Consider the following 26,979-nt stretch of genomic DNA (forward strand, 5'->3'; position numbering starts at 1 on the left):
AATGCAGGTATTATAAAATTTATTTTAAAAAATAACAAATTAGATTGTCAGTTATATGAAAAATCAATAGCATTTTTATTTTTTAAACCCAATGATTTGAATGAAAGACACAATTTGTGTTGGCTTCATATGTACAAATATGTTAACACATACCAGTAATTAACATTAGGTCATCACATTAGTGTCTGCTCTGCACTATATTAGTGTCTGCAAGTCTGTTGAACACAGAGAAGAAACATTCACTATGGCAAGTGTCAACATTTGCAGACTTCTCTCATAGCTTTGTTTCAATATTTTATGAACATTGACAGTGTGATATCATAGTTTTGTTTCAATATTTTTGTAGCCACTCTATAAGTAAAATTCAGGGGTATGTGTATATAATAAAATATAAAATACAAATAGCTAACAGTCTCCTTCTCTCAAGCAACTTGTACTACTCTAAGAGTTTCTTATCAATACAAACAATTGGAAACATTGTCTACAGATTTGACTAACTACTTTTTTTGTTTTTTTATTCAAAACCTACATGACTGTAGGTTAGTGCTGAAATTAAGTCACAGTGATAGTACCATAAAATAGTAGCACTTGATGACAAAAATACAAACAGCTATAACAACATGGATTCCGAAGTGTCTAGCAGTGAAGCAGATACCAAATTCACCACATGAATATTCGGAATCCCTAAGACAATCTTTCCATTTACTGGTTTTAATAAAGGCTGTCCCTTTAATCCTCTAGCGACGCTATTCTCTGTTTCATTTTTTTCCCCTAACTTGAAGAAATTAAATGAATCGTTTTGACAACGGTTTCATAACAGAACTGTTAGCCAACTGTTTCGTTACTAAAACTATTCATAACAATACTGTTAGTCAACTGTTTCATTACTAAATCTATTCATACAGTACTATTAGCCAACTGTTTCATTACTAAATCTATTCATACAGTACTATTAGCCAACTGTTTCATTACTAAATCTATTCATACAGTACTATTAGCCAACTGCTTCTTTACTAAATCTATTAACAGTACTGTTAGCCAACTGCTTCATTACTAAATCTATTAACAGTACTGTTAGCCAACTGTTTCATTACTAAATCTATTCATAACAGTACTGTTAGCCAACTGTTTCATTACTAAATCTATTCATAACAGTACTGTTAGCCAACTGTTTTGTTACTAAAACTATTCATAACAGTACTGTTAGCCAACTGTTTCATTACTAAATCTATTCATAACAATACTGTTAGCCAACTGTTTCGTTACTAAAACTATTCATAACAGTACTGTTAGCCAACTGCTTCATTACTAAATCTATTAACAGTACTGTTAGCCAACTGCTTCATTACTAAATCTATTAACAGTACTGTTAGCCAAATGTTTCATTACTAAATCTATTCCTAACAGTACTGTTAGCCAAACCAATGATCAGCCTGACAATCTCTATTCCATGGCTTGACACAGACCCAACACCATTCAGTCCGACATCTTGTACATACCAGATGCATGCAGCCACCTAGGGACACAAGATGAATACATAGGTCTATTATATAAAACATTATTGTAAGCATACATGCTTTAAATAACTACCAACACCTTTTTTTTAGAACCACATTTTAGGCATACTGGCACTTATTCACAAATAAATACTTCGAGTTCTCTTCTAACCAGAGCAATAAATTGTCATTATTATTGTGAATGAGATTTTTGTAGTGGGTGTGCTTGTGATTTTATCCATTTGGTTGCATCCCTTGAAGTAACAAAAACATGTTAAACAGTATGGTTGAATTATATATAAATGATGTATATTTAGGTATTAGAAACCAATGATTGTTGGCCTCCATCCAAAAACTTCGAGTGAGGGTGTTGGAGGAAGGAACATTGTAACTGGCATTGTAATAACTAGAGGTCCATGACTACACTGAACTCTAGGTCTAAGTTGTGGAAACTAGTCAAGGAAAGATGGCTGAACTAGTCACATAAAACACTCCTTTTAGGCCTTAGCCATAAAGTGGTGAACTTAACATCCACCTGATGGGCCACAGGGTGTCAGGGTAAGTTTACTTTCCTACTGGGTGTCTGGTTAAATTTACTTTCCTCCTGGGTGTCAGGGTAAGTTTACTTTCCTACTGGGTGTCTGGGTAAGTTTACTTTCCTCCTGGGTGTCAGGGTAAGTTTACTTTCCTACTAGGTAAGTTTATGTTTCTGCTGGGTGTCTTGTTAAGTTTACTTTCCTACTGGAGTGCATCACTGCACAATCTTCTATCTGAGGTAACATTTTAAACAAGGAACAGTTGTTGTTTTTTTTATTTACCACTTCGTTCTGTTTTAGTCTGACAGCCTGGACAAGTTTTGGTTGTTTCCTCAATCAGATTTGTACTTTCTCTTTCCCATGATGCTCTCAGGGCTCTCTCATTGTTTATTTCCAAGTTCTGATAGGAAATACAAAATAATTTTTTTTTAGAGCTTTAGTAGTTTGAATTTAGAGTAAATAATTTATAATTTTATACTCATTTCCCTTTTTTTATATTAACAGCATAATTTTATCTCTGATGTTAAAAGTAAATAAAAATTGGTCTCTAATAAAGTTACTAAGTTAAAAAAAAAGGGTAATATTTCGTATAAGAGAACAAAATTAATTGTAATGCATAAAAATCATAAATTTAGTGATATAATGATTCAAAATTATTGAAACTAAAGCAAATTATATCTTCTAAAGCATACAATTAAATGTATAAGTAAGTAGACTTACAGAAAGATCTAAACGAAGAGACTCTAGATATTCTTCACAATCTCCAACATGGTACTCTCTTCTACACTCTCTGCAAGACTCAAACTGAAACACAGTGCACGCAAAATGTAAATATCAGAATTATACAAAGTGTTCTCCACAAAACTGTCCAAACACAACTTGGTTCTTTGGCAAATGGTTTACACACAACTGGTTCAACAACCTATTTACAGAGATGCCTACATGCCAAAATGGAAATGTGTATTTTCAGACCTGGAAATGTGTATTTTCCTAAATATAAAGAAATATACTCAGGAAAGACTAAAATTGTTCCAGCACCTAACATACACGAAATGCAGCAATCCTAAATATAAACACAGCATAAAGTTATATATAAGACTTTCTGTACATTTGTCAAAACATTTACACATTTCATTTTTGTCATAGACTATTCTAGACTATGTTAGAATATTGCATTCCATGCTCTAATAGCACTAGGAAAGAAGTATTTGTACAAATTTGTCCTTGCATAAGGGACAAGGACATTATTTATTGACAATTTGTTCCCCAAGACTTGATCTATTGACTATTGGTTTCCTAAGACTTGGTCTATTGACAATTGGTTCCCCAAGACTTGATCTATGGACAATTGGATCCCCAAGACTTGATCTATTGACAATTGGTTCCCCACGACTTGATCTATTGACTATTGGTTCCCCAAGACTTGGTCTATTGACACTTGGTTCCCCAAGACTTGATCTATTGACAATTGGTTCCCCAAGACTTGATCTATTGACAATTGGTTCCCCAAGACTTGATCTATTGAAAATTGGTTCCCCAAGACTTGGTCTATTGACAATTGGTTCCCCAAGACTTGATCTATTGACAATTGGTTCCCCATGACTTGATCTATTTACAATTGGTTCATCAGAGGTCAAAATAATTTATTTTTCAGATCATTTATTAAAGCAAATAATGCTTGTAACATTTTTCAGTGAACCATTGTTGGTGAGTGAATTGTCTTATGAAACATTTGTCTGATGAGCTATTTGAGATGTGAGTGAATTGTCTTATGAAACATTAGTCTGATGAACTGTTAGTCATCCTTTAAATTTTAATGTTTTGCTTGATAGTCGAGTGTAGCAACTAGATTTTTAAGAAAATGTTACTACCTGACATTCTCTACATCGAATTAATCTGTCATCTGTGGCAGGAAATAATCCAGAACCACATCCTGGACCTGGACACAACATCCCTCCATTTTGAAGGACATATTCTTCAGCTCCAAAATTTTTATAACGCTCATACTAGATCAAATTAAGAAAAACAAAATTTTCACTGATCAATTTGATTTCGAAACAATATATTATTAAACAATTTTTTTTCTTACACATTGTGGATTTTTACTAAATGGTTCAAATCTTAAAAGTATCAAAGGGAGCTAATTCATCTTGCAGTGTGGGTATAGTTACAGAGCTCAAGTCTTCTGGTTTGAATGCTGCAGGAGTCTGACTTTGGTAAATGACATTTGATAGGAAAGAGGCAGCAGGTGACAACTCTGACCAAGAAGACCAAAGCAGAAGGTGGATTTACTGTTTCTGAAATATGGATTTTTAGGTTTGGAAGAATAAGCTTTTGAGCTAAACCCCAAATACGACAAAAATCTGGTCAATTGGGCCACTGCTTAATCAGACCTATTGCTTACTTGGAAAGAATTCAAAAGCACCAAAACTTTTTTGTAACAGAAAATGTGTAATTAGACCAGCTGGTTATTAGGACCAAAATGAACATGTCCAGAGGTGCTCCAATTAACTGCGATGAACTGTATGCACATCACTTTTCATAACTTTAACAAAAAAACAACAACAGATTGGCATCAAATCAAACATGTACCTTCTCCTGCCCAAGTAATAGGAAATGATGACTTTCTTCAATGTGAGAATCTGAACAACCAACTGAAATAGAGAATGCAATTTGACATTCATATTTAATACACACCGTTTTCTTTGTTTAAGTCATATGCAATGAGAGTTCAGTCAGGGCCAATTTTTAAATAAAAAAATAATAAAGATTTATTATTTTTAATTGTATGTATAAGAGAAAATTAATGCAAGCTTTAGAATTAATATTTTAAAGTTTTGTTTTATTGCATATAGTAAATTTAACTTTTTAATGATTGAAGCAGACTTCTGTTTTTTCAAAGCAGAAATAAAAGTAGGATTGGATTATATGTGTAAACAAACCTGGACAGGGTAAAGTGTAGCCATGAAAAGGATGTTCAATAAATCGTCTTTCACTCAGACAGGTGCTCCCGTACTGTCTGAAACAGTCCAAACACATCACATGCCCAGGAGAGCAAGGAAATATTAAAACATGAGACCTGGAATAGAGAAGCATTGTAAGAGGACCTTGCAAGAAGACCAAAACTTAGGCTATGAAGTATTATTGCAGGTTAATAAATGTATCTTTTTGAAAAATAAACCAACTAAAGATAATTATAACTAAAGATGTACACGAATCAGCACACATCACAACATCAACATACTAAATCAACATACATCACATCACTACATATTATGCACTCGACTCTCCGTGAGTTTGGCTGGACATGTTTTAACCCAACAGCTGTACCATCAATGTCCCCTTCATGGTGCTGACAACATCGAAGATAAAATCTCTGAGAAGACAAACAAACATGGTAAAAAAATATATTTTTTTAAATTGTTTTTTATTCAAATGTACACAGACTGAATTTAAGATTATGAAAATGATTTGAATAGAGGATATATCAAGCCATTTGTTCTATTGTAAGCCTGCACAATGTACACTTTTGTTTGTAAATTGTGTTCATGGAAATGTGTATGAAGGTGTGTTGGAGGTAAAAGTGCAAGGTTCAGGGTTGCCTGTTAGGCCTCTGAGAAACTCAAGCCAGCTGAATTCATTCCAAATTAAAATCAAACCTTCCACTACTACTACTAATAATAATAATATCTTTATTATCAGTGAGGAAATTCTTTTTACAATTGTGCATTACCAAAAAAACAGTGCATGATTAGAGCAAACATTTGTATGATAGCACACAAGATATACGTTCTTACCCCAGTTTATCTTGAACATTACGTGTGAAACTTTACAACAGTAAGTTACATATTGTTCAACGATTTAATTGTCAAAGGAACAAAAGAGTTTTTGAGTCTATTTTTTTTTGTGTGTGATCAGTGTCTTATATCTTCTTTGTCATGGTACATTACAATGTACAAGATTCTAGAGTGTAAGCTATACTTACAGGTATATCACATGAACAATTCAAATTTTTACAAGTTCCTCTAATACTGGTATCTGAAGAAATATCATTCCAATTACATGGACCCTAGAATAAATACAAAATTAACAATTTAATCAAAGGAAAAAAAAATACATTGACGTTTTCTTTTAGTATAGGTTACCAAGCAAATATGCTCAACCATTAAATTGTACCCTGGTTTTAACAGATACATTATTTTTCAAAAGTCTCTTGTACAAGACTACTAGAAGAAATCAATTAATATTACCAAAGTCATGTCTGAAATAGACATTTTCTAATGCTTTTGTGCTAATCTTCTAAGAGTTTAGTCTGGAGAGACAAGTCAATAACATTGTGCATTGGAAATGTAGAGCAAGAGGTGCATTTACACTTATTTGTGGTACATGCTACACGTAAGACTTTGTTTCAATACGTTCTCATGGAGAAAGTAATTGACCACTGCAGTATGGGAGTTTGAGGCAACTGACCACTGCAGTATGGGAGCTTGAGGCAACTGACCACTGCAGTATGGGAGTTTGAGGCAACTGACCACTGCAGTATGGGAGCTTGAGGCAACTGACCACTGCAGTATGGGAGCTTGAGGCAACTGACCACTGCAGTATGGGAGCTTGAGGCAACTGACCACTGCAGTATGGGAGCTTGAGGCAACTGACCACTGCAGTATGGGAGTTTGAGGCAACTGACCACTGCAGTATGGGAGCTTGAGGCAACTGACCACTGCAGTATGGGAGTTTGAGGCAACTGACCACTGCAGTATGGGAGCTTGAGGCAACTGACCACTGCAGTATGGGAGCTTGAGGCAACTGACCACTGCAGTATGGGAGCTTGAGGCAACTGACCACTGCAGTATGGGAGTTTGAGGCAACTGACCACTGCAGTATGGGAGCTTGAGGCAACTGACCACTGCAGTATGGGAGTTTGAGGCAACTGACCACTGCAGTATGGGAGCTTGAGGCAACTGACCACTGCAGTATGGGAGTTTGAGGCAACTGACCACTGCAGTATGGGAGCTTGAGGCAACTGACCACTGCAGTATGGGAGTTTGAGGCAACTGACCACTGCAGTATGGGAGCTTGAGGCAACTGACCACTGCAGTATGGGAGTTTGAGGCAACTGACCACTGCAGTATGGGAGTTTGAGGCAACTGACCACTGCAGTATGGGAGCTTGAGGCAACTGACCACTGCAGTATGGGAGTTTGAGGCAACTGACCACTGCAGTATGGGAGTTTGAGGCAACTGACCACTGCAGTATGGGAGTTTGAGGCAACTGACCACTGCAGTATGGGAGCTTGAGGCAACTGACCACTGCAGTATGGGAGTTTGAGGCAACTGACCACTGCAGTATGGGAGCTTGAGGCAACTTACCACTGCAGTATGGGAGTTTGAGGCAACTGACCACTGCAGTATGGGAGCTTGAGGCAACTGACCACTGCAGTATGGGAGTTTGAGGCAACTGACCACTGCAGTATGGGAGTTTGAGGCAACTGACCACTGCAGTATGGGAGCTTGAGGCAACTGACCACTGCAGTATGGGAGTTTGAGGCAACTGACCACTGCAGTATGGGAGTGACAAGTACTAACAGAATTAGATAAATGTTGCTTGTTTCTACATGAAAAACAAAGACACTAATGCAATCCTAATACAAATCTATAGACTACAATTATGAGGTTTCGATTTAAAAACAAAGATATTTAAAGATTGTTTTTTAATTCATACAAGGAAATGAAATTAAACTGCAACAAAAGATTAATTAAACCAATACTAAAATATGCATGCTCTGTTTAAGAAACTTGAACCCAAAAATTAAGCCATGAGGTTAATCACAAATGAATAGTTACATGTAACATTTATAAAACCACGTAACTTAGAGGCACTGCAGAAAAGAAGACTGAATTTACAAATACAAAAACATAGCCTTTTAAAAGCACATTTCTTATTCCATGTGCTAGGACAAAATCATTTACTCTTTTCTTTCCAAGTGTCGTAAAAGTATAGGTCATTTCAGTTTGCTTGAACTAGTTAAAACAACTAATGACTTATGTTTCAATACTGTACTAACATGAGTAACTAAGTAGACACCTGAGGATTAATTTCCTTTTTTTTAAGAAACAAGTGGCAAAATCTATTTAAAATCCCCCAAAAACTAAAAAAAAAATTAACTTCATAAGAGAAAAAAAAGTTAAAAAAAAAAATACTTGCCCTGTCAACGAGAAATGCTCCACTTCCACACTGTTTACAGCACAGTCTGAGCTTGCCAGGTTGTACACTCTCACAAAGTTTACAATACACCAGAAATCGGCTAAAGTCTTAAAAAAAAAAGAAAAGAGAAAATGCTGTGTTTTTGCACATTTATATAAGTTTCAGTTTTTAATTTTATAACAACTTTTTAAATATTATTGTTTGCTTTACATGTTTTGAATGTTCCTTGACATAAAAATAATTACGTCCTAGCCCAAACCTCCAGCTGAACAATTTAAATTGTTTAAATAGGTTTTCTTTCTGTTTGCAAAGTTTCTTTAATTTGTTATTAAACCAGCCTTTTATCTTTTAAATGAGAATTTAGTTGACATTGAATGACATTGAATTTTCTATAATGTTTTTAAGATGTCTTAAGACAACATTCTCCCATAAACCCCCCCCCCCCAAACTGGTCCAGAAAAATAGCCATACAAAAGCTATTCAATTTTTTTTTCAATATTATTATTATTTTGAAACAAATCTACTGATAAGATAAAGACCAAGAACTTTTAAAAATCATATACTTCTTATGTTGGTGCAGGCAGACAGTTGAGTTCCAAGGCTAGAGATAGTTTGTTGCAGGGATCGCCTCAGCAAATAATCCCCATCAACATCTGACTCTCTTCTTTGTGGAACATCCTCTTGACGATTCAAGTGGACACCAGATGATATTTCATTGTTGTGAACTGTGTCTAATGACGAGCTTTCCATACTTGGGCCTGGCTGAGTCTGCAATGTTTTTTTGTCATTATGAGTGGTGCCCAGGCACACATCTCCAGAGGCCAGACCATCATCTGACCAAAAAAATGCGTGGAGCGTTGTGTGGGAGCCCAACCCACAATCCTGTGGTACAGAAATGAATTAGTAGCATCAATCATTTAGCAAGTCTTGAAAGAAAGTAAATAAATGCACAAAATTTTGTCAGAATATCAAAGGATCAGACTTAAGACTTTATATTCTCTGCAAGGAACCGAGCAATAAGAAAGCCTATGGGAAAGAGAGGGAGACCCCCCCCCCCCATTTGGACAATTGTTCAAGAGAAACATTCATAAAAAAAGCTAAAAAGATTTATATTAAAAAAAAAAAAAAGGGTCAGGATTTTGAGATGTTACCATCCCAAAGAAGGGGATACAAGGCACTAATTACAAAAACATATAGACACAGAAACTCCTTACTTCCCCTGGCAATCAAATCATTAAATACAAGTCCAATATCTGATATAATCATTGCACATGTAATGTTTGAGTGGAACAGGTGTGAACCTAGGACTACATTTAATTTTCTATAGTTAAACTGTTGTTTTTTTTTTATTATAATTATTATTATTATTGTCTTATTATAAAGACAAAAAGATGAATGAAATTTTTGATAAAGAATGATGACATAAAAATGAAGAAGAAAAAGAGAGAAAAAAAAAAGACAAAATGAGACTGGTGAAAAAACGGAACAAAAAGTGGAATTCCTCATTAAAAAAATATGAAGTGGCAGGAGGCTATGGGGGAAGAGAATAAGGGAAGCAAAGCCAAATGACCATCTCATGGAAATGAGATGAATGCCTGGGCATTAACTGAGGTTGCAACGATGTTGCCCACACATACAGTTCCCCCCTTTCCCCGCAGTGCCAATACAGTTTGGGTCAGGGGCGTCGCAGGTTCTGCCAGGGTGTAGCACTGGGTGTTGCAAACTGCCTTAGGGTTGCCAGCTCCGGATTTTTTTTACTCCCAAAGCCTTTCCCATGATTGGGTATAGCTGCAAGGCAACAGAGGTTTGAATTCAGAATTTTCCTTCTCCTTGGTGGGTAGCCAGCCATGGCTAATGAGGAGTTGGACTGGTTGTCAGAGGCTATTTGAGACACATGCCATTAGCTTCCGCAAGGTTGTCATTGCCGGAAGTGGTAATGGATATAAGCTCTTCGCAACCTATAAAATGCTTCCTAATGGCAAATGAATAAGGCATTTTGAAATCATCTAAGAAAAGAAAAGGTGTTAGAAAAGGAGGGGGAGGTGTGGATGGAGTAAATAAAGGAAGCTTCCTTGCAAACATTTTGGCAAGTATATATGTTAACAAGAATGAACATTTTCACTATAGAAAATAGAATAAGAAATGTGCCTTTTTCTTTGAGTCTTTCTGAGCATTTCATTCGGTTGTGTTTCTGTATTTTTAAGTCATTGTTCAGTGTTTTATATATTATTGCTACTTGATTTTTTTAGTCTTCTGTCCAGAAGTATACTTCTGCACTAAATTTAGTGATTTTACTAATGGTGCTACTCTAGTCAAATGTGAATATTTTATTTGCAATAAATCTAACAGCTCTATTTTGCATCTGCTCTAGTTTCTAATATTGATATACTCCAGAATATATATCCCTAGAATATTTTACTACCACCAGCACTAATGAATTTGTACAAATAACTTTTTTTTTTCTTGCACTCACAGATGCATATATGTAGAATAAGACTGATATTTTTGAGTAAGAAAATAGTAAAGACACATTAACACACACATTTATTGAGATCTCTATCTCTGCTATACCCTTCACCTGCTGAACACACTGAATGACACATTTGGCACACCAAGTCTCTTGCTGCTTATGTGTCAGTGTTACAAACTCACTTTATACAATGTGGGGCATTTACCCACTTGGATTTCTAGAAAAAAAGGACCATCTTATGAATATGATTATTCTATGTTAAAAAAAACTGCAGAGGTGGGGGTTTTTTAATGCTGAGACTGTGATATACCTGAATGAGAGTTGAATCAGTGAGAAGTTGACCAGCCAGAACCAAGTTGATATTCCTGGGAGAGATGTTTGCCTCTAGAGCCACAGCCTTCTTCAAGTCTAATATGGTGTCTTTAATGCCTACATTGGCAATGTAGCTCTGATTGCTGCTAAACCTGACCGCAACACTTATTTTTTCATCACTGCATTTTAATAAGGAGCCTAAACCTATTGAATTTGAGGTTGTGGCCATAGTGGTTTCAAGCTTTTCCAGCTTTATCCTCTATAAAGAACATTTCATTACATACTGGGAGAGAGAAGGCAACTCTGTAAACTAGAAGAGAATAAAATAATGTATGATAAAATTACAACTAAGAATTATGCTGAAATAAATTCATTTAATTAAGTTCAGCAAATGTTTTATGGTTAAATAATAAGATGACTAATATCTAGTCATGAAAATGCCTGAGATCTAAAAGGCTTCAAAAACTACCCTAGTTAGACTTCTTAATGATGGCTGAGTTAACGTAAGTAGCAGTAGCACTTACTGTGGTTCTGTTACTTATTTAGAACTACAATCTCTTGTACAAATGACTAAATCTAAGGACACTTAGTATACACAAATGTTAAAACAATATCACTATCATTTTTTAGAGATAATATTTTAAATATAATACCCAATTTAACATCAATATTATGAAAGCTTTAGAGTGTTAACGTTCTCTAAAATATTAAGAAAAACTTGAAAGTTAGCCTACTTATAATTGTAAGATTCTGCCTAATAATTATTGCCCTTGGAAACCATTATCTCCCCAAATATTATAGGATAATGCATCACCCAGAGTTAAGGTAAAAAAAATAATTAAAAAAAAGCATTGGCTCTCAATTGTCCAAAATAGGTATCGACCTGTACAATTTTATTTCTTTTTTTTTTTGCAGGTTTGCCAGCTTAAGCACATCTATGCTGGTCTTGGTGCTTTGCTGATCTTCCCTAAAAATAAACACTTTGAAAGGGTTAGCTGTGAATAGCAAATAAACAGCCGCGGACCAACTGGTTTGCAGTCATGGAGGATGAGGTGAAGTATTCCAGTGGTTAGAATATTTACTAAAAACATCTCAGAAATCCAGGGAAATGATTGCAAAAAGCGAGTATAGGGCGCTCTAACTCTAAACCCGGGTAGATGAAACCCGTTAGCTAGGGATAGCAGTTCATCTAGGAGAGAAAACTCCGAAAATAAACACCTGCTGCCTTGCAGATGATCTTGGATGATCAAAGGCTATGGGAGCACACCCAGAAAGAAAAGCAGGCTGAAGTCGGAGTCAATGGGCCTCCTGGCGCATAACACATTGACACGCAACCTCATCTATGTTGGAGTTCAGTAACGATTCTAATAGATGTGGCGTCCTGCCTGTGGAATCCCGCCGCGCAGGTAGGGGGCCGGGCTCTCCGCCTCGAAGGAGCCCACACAAGCGAGCTGGTGGTTCTTCTATCTCTGCCTGTGGAGCCAGGAGCAGGGACAAGAAAGTAAATACTACTGGCCAACACTCCAAGACAAAAAGTCTAAAAATCCTACAATGGAACGCAGAGGGCATCCAAAAGAAAAAAGAAGCTCTAAAAATATTTCTGCATGAGAAAGAAATTGATGTAGCTTGCATCCAAGAAACTCATTTGAACAGTAATCTTCGTTTCTCCATTAGAGGCTACACCTGCATCAGACAAGATAGAGAAATCAGACCTAAAGGAGGAATCCTCACCCTCATTAAAAATGATATCCCTACCACAGACATAACTATGCCCAACTCCTCAGAATCAGAAATAATGGGAACTAAGCTAATTCTCCCAGATGGAAATATTAATCTATTTAACAGCTACTTCCCACCAGACAAGGAAATAGAGATTGACCACATTCAAATACCTGACCAAGAAGACTGTCTAATCTTAGGAGATATGAATAGTCACTCTCAGAGCTGGGGATACCCAGACCTAAATGCCAGGGGAGAAGAAATTGAAGAATGGCAAGCAGAGAACAGACTTATCTTGCTAAATAAACCTGAGGACAAACCAACCTTTTTTTCAAGAGCCTGGCTAACATCAACCACTCCAGATCTAGCCTTTGCAACAGACAACTTATCCAAAAAGTGCACTAGAGAAGTTGCAGACCAGCTAGCCACCAGCGACCACAGACCCATATTGATCAGTATCGATACCTCCTTCAAAATATCAGAAAACTCCACCATCCCCAGATGGAACTACAAAAAAGCCAACTGGCACCTATTCTCAAAGCTCACAGACCTATATACAACTTCAATAAACTGCAAATCAAATCAGGTTAATAAGTCATTCTCAGCTTTCTCCAAAGCAATACTCCTAGCAGCTAAGGAATCAATTCCTAGAGGAGCAAGAAAAGATTATATCCCCAACTGGTCTGATCACCTTCAACAACTCCACAATGCCACTATTGAAGCCAGAAACACAGTAGAAAATAACCCTTGTATAGAAAATAACATAAATCTAAAAGCAGCTAACGCAGTTTTCAGGAAAAATTACCTTTCCGCCATGAGGAAAAGTTGGCATGAAAAAACAGAACAACTAAACGTAGATAGAGATGGCCACAAACTCTGGCGTATAGCCAAATGTCTCAACCAGGAAGAAAACAGAACAACTCCTATAGTAATAGAAAAGGACAACAAACCCCTGAAAGGCCAAGAAGCAGCTAATGAATTCATTAAGTTTTTCCAAAGCGTAGGACAAATACAAATTAATGAAAGTAGAAATAAAGATGTAAACTCAGAAATCCAAGATAAATTCAAAGAAAACAATCCAGCTTACTCCTTGGGAATGACCACTAATCTTAAAATGAAGGAACTAGATGAATCCCTAAAAGCCCTCAAACCAAAACAAGCCCCGGGCCCAGACAAAATATCAAATGACATGCTTCTTCACTTGGGTCCTCAAGCCAAAAGAAAACTGCTACAATTATTCAATGCTAGCTGGAAATCTGGGAGAATTCCAAACATCTGGAAAAAAGCCATTATGATCCCTATACTAAAGCACGGCAAGCCAAGAAATAAACTGGATAGCTACCGTCCCATCAGCCTCACTAGCTGTACCTGCAAACTGATGGAAAGAGTGATAAATAGAAGGCTGACATGGATCCTTGAGTCAAATAACCTACTCACTGAAGCCCAGGCTGGCTTCAGAAAAGGCAGATCAACAGAAGATCAAATTGCCTTCATCACACAAGAAATAGAAGACGGCTTTCAAGAAAAGAAACCAACAACAATTGTGTGGGTTGACTTAGGAAAAGCATTTGACAAAGTATGGGAACAAGGTCTCTTGCTCAAGCTAATCCAGCATCACATATCCCACAGAATGTACAACTGGATAAAGGAATACCTAAATAATAGAAAAGCCTTAGTTTGCATGCAAGGACAAAGAAGCCACACAGTGGGTATAAAAAATGGTGTCCCCCAAGGAGGAGTCCTATCCCCAACACTTTTCCTAATACTCATAAACGATCTAAATCAAAACCTACCCAAAAAAGTTAAGAGCAGCATGTATGCAGATGACCTTGCCTTAATTAGCACAGAAGAATATGTAGGAACATCGAAATTTCGATTACAAGATGCTCTTGATAAACTCAATAATTGGTCCAAAGACTGGGGCATGTCCATTAACACAAAAAAGACAACATATACCATATTCTCACTGTCAACAAAACAACAAACAATAAAATTAACATTAGATAAGGAAGCTTTAGAAAAAAATGACAGCCCTACTTATCTTGGAGTCACCTATGACCCGAGACTAACCTGGAAAAACCAAATAGATAAAACACAGAGTAAAGGCATCCAGAGACTATCCCTCTTGAAAAAATTAGCTGGCACAGATTGGGGAGCAAATCACAACATCCTGAAAAAGACCTATACCAGTTATGTAAGACCTGTACTAGAATATGGTGCCACAGCATGGGGCTCAGCAGCCCAAACCAACCTTAGAAAAATAGACAAGGTTCAAAACATTGGTCTAAGGATAATGACAGGAGCAATCAAAACAACACCCATAAGAGCTATGGAGGAAACCGCTGCCCTGATCTCTCTGGATGAAAGAAGAGAAATAAAAATCCTTTCCCAATTCACAAAATTGGAAACCTTGGAGAGGCACCCACTCAGAACAAAAATCCACAAAACTGGCACAAAAAACCGTCTCAAAAGGACCAATTTCATACAGGAATCTCTAAACCTAAAAAAGAAACACCAACTTGAAAAAATTACTCTGGAATCCTCGATATACTATAATGAATCTCCACCCTGGGACGAAAGCCCTCTTCCTACTATAAGGGACCATATTGAAAACATAAAAAGAAAATCTGATTACAGACCAACAGAGCTCAAGGAAATAGTGAACTGTTTTCTACATACCAATTACCCTAGCAATCAGTGGATCAGAGTTTACACGGATGGCTCATCCCATAAAGCCACCACAAATGGAGGAGCTGGAATACTTATCGAATGGCCAGATGGAGGAAAACTAGAAAAATCCTTTGCAACTGGAGAGCTCTCTGACAGTCACAGAGCAGAAAGGGAAGCACTAGCACTAGCTGCTACCATGCTAGCAAATCATCCAAGTTCCCCTCACAGTCAGATTGTCTTTCTAACAGACGCAAAAACAACCCTCCAAAGCCTGCAAAACTCTGATTCCCCTTATATTAAAAACCTCAGAACAGCACTCACAAAGCTCAACCACAACAGCAAAAAAACTGTCATTCAATGGATACCAGCTCACATACAACTAGCAGGAAATGAGAAGGCTGACACACTCGCCAAGAGTGGGAGAACAAACTCACAAGTAAACTCTGCTCTCTATCCAGAAGAAATGAAGAAATTAATTGTAGATAAAATAAATGAGAAATGGACGAGCTCCCATCCAAATCACAAGAAAGATGATGCTTACTATAAGCTATCCCGACAAGACCAACGTCTAATCTTTCGACTCAGGACCGGACACAACAGAATGCGACAACACATGTTCCGGAAGCTCAAAATTGGAACCAGTGAAATCTGCCCATGTGGAGTATCACCAGAAAATGCCGACCACGTCCTCCAAAACTGCTCTCTCTACCAAGAGGCCCGTATAAGACATTGGCCCCAAATCACCCCAATAGAAAGAAAACTATATGGAGAGCTCCCTGATTTGGAAACCACTGCGCAGTTCATCTCATGTATTGGTCTAGTCATATGAACACTCCAACATAACAATGAGAACGATGAAGAAGAAGAAGAAGAAACACTTTGAGATAAGCGCACCCTGTGGCGATTACTGCTCAAACTTCCAAGCCAAAATTGAGGCAATTTCCATAGCACTACAGACAGTGGAAAACAAATTATATGAAGGAGTTCAACCATCATCAGATATTGTTGTCTTTACAGACTCCCAATCTACTCTGCAAGCACTTAACAGCAGCACCTCAAACAGTCCAAGAGAGTTGACAACACTAATTGTGATAATCCATCAGATGATATCAAAATTAAATATCAATATCACACTACAGTGGATTCCTGGACACATTGGCATCATGGGAAATGAAAAGGCAGAATAGCTATCAAAGGCAGGGTTCATTTATGGAACAACCAGATAGGCCTGTTAACTACCTCACCCTAAGGTCAATGCTAGTCAACAATCACAAAGAGGAGTGGCTCAACCAATGGGCATCAGGAAACACAGGCAGAGCCATGTACAAAGAAATTACTACATTGGGCACAAAACTAAAGTGAAATCTATATTCCATATATATAATATATATAATATACTGTCTTAGGTTTGAGCTCAAGTAGGAAGTAGCTCCACACTCTAATAGATTATACACTTCTTTAGTAGTAAGCCTAACCATCTATAGAAAGACAAAGTCAATACTCAGTAATTGTACAGAACTAATATATGTTAGTAGATTTATACCAGTGGTGCCAAATTTGTTTGGACTTGAAATTGAGATAATGTGGCTTCATTATTATTATATATTTAGTGGGAAAGGAGATTCAAGGGGCCAGAAAGCATCACATATTAGAAACAGGTCACTGGCTATTGTTTGGCCATCACTGATGTATAAGATTCTATATTGTTGCTTTTTTTTTATTTTTTTTTACCTATTTCTGATGCTCCTTCAAATACACCAAACTGCAAATCAATAGAAGTGACAGACCTGTGTGAGATGGTGAGAGACCTGTGAGAGATGTTAGTGAAGTCAGAGTCAACTGAAAACTGACGGGTCAAACACCATCTGGACCACCACCACCACCATGTAAGTAAATGTCGTATCATTTTTAGAGACGCTGGAGATAGGTCACACTCTTCTCAAGCCTGCATGCAACATTACAAAACAAGCCATCACCTGAGACCTGGAACCCCCAAAGAAAGAGAAAGAGGGATGGCCCAGAAATACATAGCACCCATGGAAGCAGATGCCAAACACTGAAGCAGATGGGCAAGAACCGAGAAGCCTGAAATGAGGAAATTGGTTATGGTTTATGGTTCCCGGTCATTTCATCCCGGGTCACTTCATCCCCGGTCACTTCATCCCCGGTGTCACCACCTCAAAGTTGGTGCCATAGAGTAGAAACCCTAATTCTGTATTGTGTATGTTAATTCCATATTGTGAATCTTATTCACAACCCATGTGGCACTAAGGTGAACACTTTTGACCTTAGGTGAACCAGAGAGTTAAAGGAAGTCAGTCCACATAGAGATCTTGTAGCAAGCACTTGTATTGAGTCACTTAAGATATAAGCAGTAGAGTTAGATGTTTAAAGTAGTTGGTTATAGAATAAGTACTAAGTTGTGATATTCGTATATTACTGTTGGATTAATACTGACCATTCCTGGGTCGAATTGTATGGTGTATTCACTATGTGGTGTTATATTAAACTTATTGTGTCTGCTACACCCTGCGTCATTTTATTATTCTGTGATTTGTAACAAGAACCCAATGTCACCACCACGCCTACATTGATAACCACAGCCATATTCATAACATATAAAATAACACGGTGACACCCGGTCACTTCATCCCCGGTCATTTCATCCCCTGGTCACTTCATCCCCTGGTCACTTCATCCCCGGTCATTTCATCCCCTGGTCACTTCATCCCCAGTCATTTCATCCCCTGATATTTTCATCATCTGATCATTTTTATCTAACAAATTGTAATTTAAAAAATCATGAAATGAGCAATATTTAATGGATTCATTTTTTTATTTAAATGACAAAATTGTAACACGTTAATGTTTAAAAGGAATTAAAGCAAAACTTATACAGGCGACATGATATCACGAGGATGGGTGAACTCCGCCTTTATAAGAAAAAAAATAAAACCTTATTTCAAGGCTAAAAATGAAAGTGAAACATGGTCGTACTTTCACCACACCTTGGCCTTTGATGATAAGTCATCAGCGGCACGGTCATAATTATTATAATCGCACTTCTATCTCTCAAATGATTTCCACTACTTTCACCACACCTTGGCCTTTGATGATAAGTTATCAGCGGCATGATCATAATTATTCTAATCGCACTTCTATCTCTCAAATCATTTTTTACAACTTCCACCAAACCTTGGCCTTCGATCAGGATAATATTATGATATTACAACCCCCACATTCAATAGAAGCGCTTTAGCTAAGTACACACCCAGATTTACAATATAATATAAGATTTCTCAATAAGAAAACAAACTGAAAGAGGAAACACTGTAAACGCTTTAGTCATAAAATGTCAAAAAGCATTCTACATAATCATATTTATATATAAAATATTTAATTGGGGATGAAATGACCGGGGATGAAGTGACCGGGGGATGAAGTGACCAGGGGATGAAATGACCGGGGATGAAGTGACCGGGGATGAAGTGACCAGGGATGAAGTGACTGGGGATGAAATGACCGGGGATGAAGTGACCGGGGATGAAATGACCGGTCACCATGGTTTATGATGACCTGTCTAGCAATTTAGATCTATGCATCTATGCTTGGAACAAGATGGCAAGTGTAATAAGTTCTCGGTCTTTGAGAAAAACATGTATTTTTAAATAGAGAATATCCAAACCATAAACAGGAAAGTTTCCACAAAGCTGCTCAAAACATCAATATATTTTTGATGCATTTATTACAGAAATCAAACTTATCAGAGCTAGAGTCTTAACCACATGCATTTCTGAAAAATACTAGAAGATTTAGAAACAAAATATTCTGATGTAAACACTGGCTTAGCATGGGTAAGGTAATGAGAATATAAAATCTGTGACTTTGTTACTAATATTTCTAATGAAGAGTGGAAGAGAGATATTTCATGTTTTTCATAATGACTATTGCTGTGAGTAGTGTCAATATGAAATGTAAGTGCATGTTAAATCTTTTCAAACAAGGCTTTCCCATTTATCCAGGCAGGCAAGTGAAAACAGTTTTTTTTTGCTGAAAATTGAAACTATTTCTAGTGAAATGGTTAAAAATTCTATGCATGCCAGTGGCTGTATTTACACACTTAAAAAAACTTTGCTGCTAAACTTTCACATTATTTGGTACAAAAACAAATGTAAACAAGATTTTTTTTTGAGGAAACTAAACTAGTCTAATCGAAGGTTGAAAGTGAATGACTAATTTGACAGCAGTCCCAAGAATAACAACTTAAGTCAACTAGTAAGCTAGTTCCACAGTTCCGGAATATACGCATGAGTTTAGCATTAAATTAAACATTAATTACAAATGTACATTTGCGGTGAAATGTGCTATAAAAGAAAATAGAAATCTCAAAAAATCGAAAAATTAGTTTCAGATATGTTGTAGTTCCTCATATAGGGGTGTGAAAAAGTGAATTATAATACAGTATAAATATCAATTAAACTGCCAGTATACACAGTTAGATAGCCCATTTTTCTAAGTTGTGCACACACACACACACACATATTTTATATATATATACATGCGCCCCCCCCCCCCCCCATTCCCCAATTTTTTTAATACGACCCTCGATACAAAAAGATTGCCCACACCTGATCTAGATCTATCTAATTATCTAGAGACTAGTAAAATCATAAAATCTAGCAAAGGAATAATTCTTTTATTGAAACTTATTCTAGTTCGCCAGTCATAGTAACTAATAGTAGACAGTAGTATTACTTCTAGATTTTACTAGATCTAAATCTAGATCGATTTTTCTATTAATCTATGGACTATTACTAACTATTAGTTCTAGTACTATTAGTAACTATTACAGTAGTCTGAGTAGTCATACTTAGAATGACTTAGATTTAGATACTACTAGTTACTAGTCATACTCAACTCATACTCATAGATCATTTATCATTAGATGATAGTTGATACTATTGATAAGTTAAGTAAGTTCAACTCATAATTAATCATAATTATTGATAGTATACTTATTATATCTAGCTAAAAGCGGAAATTACCTCTATCTAGAATATAGTATTCTGATAATTCTAGTATTATTATTATTATAATTTATACATTTATACTGTTGTAAACCTGGTGGTCGCACAGATGGGGTAGTGCTGTGTGTTTTTAGCCTACCCAAATCGCCACAGTCCAGCGCAGGAAGAGCGGTCAACTGTGACCAGTGACAGTACACGCCAGTTCGGCAACGACCTGTGTGTAAATATTACGCACGCAAGTCACAGCGATTGTGATCATTCTGAGTGGTCAAGAACGTTCCATCCGATTCTAGAAGGCCAGTAGAGACACTATATAAGAGCGAGTGTGTCAGAAAGACAGAACTTCACGTTACCTCGCAATGTGACCAGACGAGGCGAAGTTAGAGACAGACGGTGTGTGAAGTCAGACGGGGCAAGGCTAAGTTTTGGACAGTTAGTGTGATGTTGTTGCCAACTGTACAGTATTTGTAATGTATTTGAAATTAAACTGTTACTGTTACTTTGGAGCCCTGATGAGTTGTGAGGTTCTTTTAAGTTCGTTGTGTCGTGTGGTGCAGTGAGAAGAGAGCCTGGATAGATAGTTAAACTTACACTAACTTACAGTAGAGTAGAGCCAGTAGAGGCTCTACTAGAGCTAAGAGTAGGAGAGATTGTAACAATAACTGTTACAATACTATAATTTATTATTATACTAGGTGCTTCGATAAACTGACCTAGATCCATTTTTTTTTTCTCCCAAAAAATGGCTGAAAAGTGTGTCAGCAGATTTTACCCTTTTTTTAGGGGTGGTCATTTACATCAAAGTTTTAGCATATTGTATTTGATTTGAGGACTAATTATGATTACTTTTTGTAAACATAAGATATCAGAGATCATTTTTATTTGCTTTTGAAACCAATCTGTTAAATTTTTCTTAACAAAAGTTTATGTGAAAGTTGACATTTTTACAACTTTTTTCCTATAAAAGTTACAACAATGCTGTTTGCTACAATAATTTATCATATTATGAAATGTGTATATTTCAAATTTCATTAAATTCTCTTGGCGCACTTTAAAGATATTTGATATTAAAATTAACAAAGACAAAGAAGGGTAAAATTTTCTTTTTTAAATAAAATAAAAGTGTTTATGGTTACAACAATCTCACTAATTCTATTGAATTTAGCATGTTAATATATATATGTTTGCTAAGTTTGAACTTTGTAGCTTGGCGCACTCTTTAGATATTAATTTTCAAAGTTGATGGTTAAAATCTATTTTTAGTAACAACCAACACTTTGATTTACTGGAAATGGTCAATTTCTGTCTATCACAAGCTATTTTTAGAAGCACACATAGGAATTTTTCATTTAGATTAACTTTTATAGTGTTTAAATGCTAGATTAAGGAGAGGGAATGTGTCTTTATTATAATGACTTTGTAATCTGCAAATTTTAAAGTAAAAGTTTAATTACTTAAAAAAATAATATTAAATATTACAATTTGTTTTTCATATTTTTAGCTCAGCGAACTAATAATTAATTTTTTTTTCTGTGTGTTGTTTTTTTTCTATTAATATACCTGTAAATTAATAGTTATCTTATCTTATATAATACAGACGTTACTTCAAAAAAGAAGATGATTACGTCCTACGCGTCATGCATTTAGTCATGCATATTAACCAATGACTTAAATTCTGCCAAGTCACTGGTTTTCCTGGCTAGCTCAGGCAACCCATTCCATGCTCTAATAGCACTAGGGAAGAAGGAGTATTTGTACAAATTTGTCCTAGCATATGGGACGAGGAATGTGCCTTTATCTTTGTGTCTTTCAGAGTATTTTATTAAATTTTGTTTTTGTATTTGAAGATTATGGTTCAGTGTTTTATGTATGATTGCTACTTTACTTTTGAGCCTTCTGTCCTGAAGGCTTTCTAAATTTAGTGATTTTACTAAAGGTGTTACTCTAGTCAAATGTGAATATTCGTTTGTTATGAATCTCACTGCTCTATTTTGTGTCTGTTCCAGTTTCTTAATGTTTTCTTGAGTTGAGGGGTCCCAAACGGAGGATGCATATTCTATTATTGGCCTAACCAAGGTTAAGTAACATTTTAGTTTTATGTTCTTATTTGATTTATAGAAATTTCTTTTAATAAATCCTAATGCTTTGTTTGATTTTTTTGTAGTTTCATCAATATGTGGATTCCATGATAGTTTTTCATTTATTATAACACCTAGGTATTTTGCGTTTTTAGTCTGTGATACTGGTTTGCCATGAATAAGATAAGTGGAATTAATTTGTTTTAGTTTTTTTGTTACTCTTAACAACTGACATTTTTCTGGGTGGAAAGACATGCTCCAATTTGATTCCCATTTCTGTAATTCATCTAATTCTCTTTGTAAAATATCTGTGTCTTGTGTTGTTTTTATTGTTCTATATATTATGCAATCGTCTGCAAATAATCTGACTTTTGTTCCTGAACTAATGCAATTTGGTAAATCATTTATGTAAATTAAAAATAGTAGTGGACCCAAGACTGTACCTTGAGGTACACCTGAGTTTACTGTTATCGGTGTTGATTTAGAGCCATTTATTATTACAGTTTGTTCTCTCCCTATCAGAAAGTCTTTAATCCACTGATGCAGTGGACCATTAATGCCGAAATATTTTAATTTTTTAAGCAAACTATGGTGGTGAACTTTGTCAAAAGCCTTAGAAAAATCTAGTAAGATAGCATCTATTTGTTCACTATTATCTAAACCTTTTGAAAAATCATCAATTAGTCCTATTAGTTGTGTTTCACATGATCTATATTTCCTAAAGCCATGTTGGTATGGTGTGAGGACATTATGTTTGTCTAAGTGGTTTATGATGTTGCTACATATTATGTGTTCTAGGATTTTACATGTGATGCTGGTAAGTGATACTGGTCTGTAGTTCCCTGGGTCAGATTTTTCTCCTTTTTTAAATAGGGGGGTGACATTAGCTTCTTTCCAGTCCTTTGGTACTCTGCCCTGGTTAAGTGAAGCCTGAAAGAGTATTTTGAACACTGGGGCTAGCTCATTACTTAGTTCTTTGAGTAATCTAGCTGGAATACCATCAGGTCCAGAAGCTTTATTTGGTTTGGTGTTGGCTAATAGTTTTTGAATTCCATTTTCTTGTACTACTATATCTTCTATGTTGTCTACTTGGTTCAAATTCAGTAATATGTCTTTGTCTCCTGGGGCTGAGAATGCTGATGCAAAGTATTTGTTTAGAATGTTTGCTTTAGTTTCATTATCATTATGTATTATGTTATGTTCATCTTTTAATGGCGCTACGCCTGTTGTTTCCATTTTCTTAGACTTAATGTATGACCATAGGTTTTTGTTGTTATCTTTAGATATTACATTGTTTATGTATTCACTCTGCAGCTGTCTGCTTACTTTTTGGGTTAAGTGTTTAATTTTTATATACTTTTTGTAAACTCTTTCTGCATTAGTTTCTTTAAATTTTCTATAGAGGTTTTCCTTCTGTTTACAAAGCTTCTTTAGTCTATTATTAAACCAGCATTTATTTATTTTGTTTGATGTGTATTTAGTTGGTATATGATTTTCTATTATGCTTTTAAGATGGTTTTTAATGAAATTCCAGAGGTCATCGACTGGTTGGTTAATGTCTTTTTCTAATAAGAATGTTTGTTGAAAGTTTAGTGCAGCTTGGTGTAGTTGTGTTAGGTTACATTTATTCCAGAGTAAGATTTTTCTTTTGGGTTTTGTATTGGCTACTGCTTTTATCTGACTGTGTATTTTTATGATCTCATGGTCTGATAGACCAGGGATAATTTCATAATCAACTACTAATCCAGGTCTGTTGGTTAAGAAGAGATCTAATGTGTTGTTTAATCTAGTTGGCTTTTTAATGATTTGATCTAAACTTAGGTTGTGTAAAGTTTCTATGAAAAGCTCATTTATGTCCTTAAGGTTTTGGTGTTTATCTATGGTTAGTGTTTTCCAATTTATATCAGGTAGGTTGAAATCACCCATAATCCAAAAAACTGCATTTTTATTTGTCTCTTTAAGTGTAGTAATCTGATTACATAGTTCCTGCATGTATTCTAAACTAGAATTTGGTGGTCTGTAAATGCTGCCTATTATTAGGGATGTTGAGGTGGTATTAATTTTACAAAATGTTGATTCTACATTTTTTGAGTTAGGTAAGGTAATTTCTTCTGCTATAAGAGTGTTTTTTATTGCTAAAAGAACTCCTCCATGATTATCAGCCCTATCTTTTCTAAAAATTTCATAATTACTATTGAAAATTTCTGCATTATAAATTTCAGGATGCAGCCAAGTTTCTGTTCCTGCAATTATGTCTGGTTTCTCACATTCTAATAAAATTTCTAAGTCTGCTGTTTTGTTCCTAATGCTTTGAAAATTTATAACTAAGGTTTTAAGGTATTTTGGTATTACTTCTTTAGTAGGTTTGTTTAGTGAGGCTGTTGTATTAATTTTAGTAGATTTAGGTTTAACAGGAGTGGATCTGGCTAGTGGTTGGTGAGTTTGGTTCGGGATGGTGTTTAGGATGTTGTATGGGTTAGAAGTGTCCGCATCAAAGGAATCAAACAGTCCTGATGTAAACTGAGGTAACCCACACGGTACACAGTGCCATGATGCGTCTTTGTTGCCTAAGGCATAATACACAGGTGTATTCATATGGAGACATGATGCATGGTACCATTCATCGCAGGTGTCACATTGAATGGCTTTCTGTTTCAGGGTGCATATTTTTTTGCAGATGTTGCATCTATCTTTAGATCTAGGCCCTGGATTTGACTCTACATCTCCTGCCATTAATATTAACAGTGATAGGTATTTATTTCTGCTGTGTCTGATTGAGAACTTCCATTTGTGATGGGTAATCTTCTTTAATGTTATAGATGTGTATGTTAGGTTATTTTTGAAGTTGCATTGTTCTAAAGTGTGATGATTGATTATGACTGTTGTTTCCTTTTTAAGTTTAGTGTTGACAAAGGTAGATCTAGTTCTGTGTTCAGCTAGTGTGCATTTGGTGATTATTAGGATAAATAGCCAGAGCAATTTCATGATGACTGTTCTTGATTTTAGTTTTTAAAGGAGTCTAGTCTAAATCTAGTTTAAGGTTTACAATGCCTAAGTTAAGTCTAAATCTAAAGTGAAAGCTAGTTTACAATGACAATTAAATCAAATCAAATGGTTTATTAAATTCAAAATGTGGACCTAGACTAGATCTAGATTCTAGATCTAATTCTAGATCAATATATTTACGTGTATAACTAACTACATAGAAAATTTAATAATAATAGTAATAATAATAATAATAATAATATTTAATAATAATAGTTAATAAATGAGTACATTATATTTTTAAAATGCTGAGCTATTATTGCACAAAAATTCAAGTAAAAAATCTTTTAATAACTTCTAAAAAAAATCGCAAGGTTTCTTTTTTATTTTATTGTCCGAAGCAAGAAATTTTTCATTTTCAATCTAATTTTTAAAGCATTTAAATTAAGGCATTTAAAATTATTAATTGCCAGTGCTCTACAAAAAGGTTAAAACTGTTTTTTTATGAAGTTTATGAAACTTATAGTCATTAAATTTTAGGAAATATTTTTCTGCGCAGTGCTATTTTCATTTATAATTTATTAGAATTATCTATCTGCTGCATATAAATAGCTATTTAAATACAGTAGAATTATAATTAAACAAAATAAAACACAATACAGATCTGATTTGTTTTATTTGTGATTTTTGGGCTCATATGATAAAAAAATCACATATATTTATATTTTTTGTCAAAGGCTTTTTTATATATTAATTAACTTTTTTTCAAAGATTTTATTGCTTGGTCTTATTTTTTTAATTTATTTTAACAGAATACTGATTAATGTAAAAGAGTGTGAAGTTTCAACCCCATGTCCATATCTTTAAGACTTTTTATAATACAGTTAATTTAAGAATTTAAGTTCAACTGTCAGTTGTTTCGGTCACAGATTTTTTTTTTATTTACAAAGGCTAATTTTTGGCCACTAAAAATGTAATTACTTCCCTCACAATTAACTCAGCAATATAAAATTTAAATTGGTATCATTGACATTGGAAAGCATTTCTCAAGCTCTATCTAACTAAATTACCTAATTATACTCATTGATACTGATACTCAGTCACTCAGTGATACTGAGTCATAACTTTACATTATATTTATATTGACTATATTATAAATCTAATCTAAATCTAAACCTGGAATTATAGACTCTATAATCTTTTTATCAATATCATCAGAATATCTCCATTAGATTTGTTTTCGTTTCAATAATAACACAAAATTTTTAAGTTACCAACTATCTAGATATAAATCTATGCATTAGATCAACTCTGGCGGAGAATTACTATTTAGCCGAGCTTTAGATTAGAATATTTATTTTTAACTTAAAATACATACGTAATTTTATATGCTTAAAACTAATTGGTCTTAAAATAAATGTTTTTTTTTATTTTAAAGATTGAACTTACTGCAAATAGATTCTATTATTTTTACGTACAAGG

At 35.2% G+C, this 26,979-nt stretch overlaps 1 protein-coding gene across 1 annotated transcript; it reads right to left on the reverse strand.

Moving 5' to 3' along the window:
• Positions 1 to 2: 2 nt before the first annotated feature.
• LOC106076643 (E3 ubiquitin-protein ligase parkin-like) lies at positions 3 to 26,747 on the reverse strand. The gene is made up of 12 exons (XM_056033422.1): positions 26,674 to 26,747; positions 11,017 to 11,328; positions 8,800 to 9,118; positions 8,237 to 8,343; positions 6,018 to 6,101; positions 5,290 to 5,408; positions 4,975 to 5,111; positions 4,625 to 4,686; positions 3,904 to 4,038; positions 2,753 to 2,836; positions 2,315 to 2,432; positions 3 to 1,516 (listed from the first exon to the last, which is right to left on the reverse strand). Exons 2-12 carry the CDS (start codon positions 11,245 to 11,247, stop codon positions 1,413 to 1,415), a joined length of 1,500 nt encoding a protein of 499 aa, XP_055889397.1. The 5' UTR covers positions 11,248 to 11,328; positions 26,674 to 26,747; the 3' UTR covers positions 3 to 1,412.
• Positions 26,748 to 26,979: the final 232 nt, after the last annotated feature.

The sequence above is a fragment of the Biomphalaria glabrata genome, chromosome 6 (genome assembly GCF_947242115.1).
Source record: "Biomphalaria glabrata chromosome 6, xgBioGlab47.1, whole genome shotgun sequence".
NCBI classification, from domain to species: Eukaryota; Metazoa; Mollusca; class Gastropoda; family Planorbidae; genus Biomphalaria; species Biomphalaria glabrata.

Bases quoted from the DNA above. Each gene is read 5' to 3' on its own strand.
- LOC106076643 (XM_056033422.1), bottom strand. From the start codon at position 11,247: ATGGCCACAACCTCAAATTCAATAGGTTTAGGCTCCTTATTAAAATGC. The intron at 5,112-5,289 runs GTATGTTGATTT...TCTCTATTCCAG, and splicing joins ATAATATGTAGTGATGTGAT to GTCTCATGTTTTAATATTTC. The intron at 2,433-2,752 runs GTAAGTCTACTT...ATTTCCTATCAG, and splicing joins CTCTTCGTTTAGATCTTTCT to AACTTGGAAATAAACAATGA.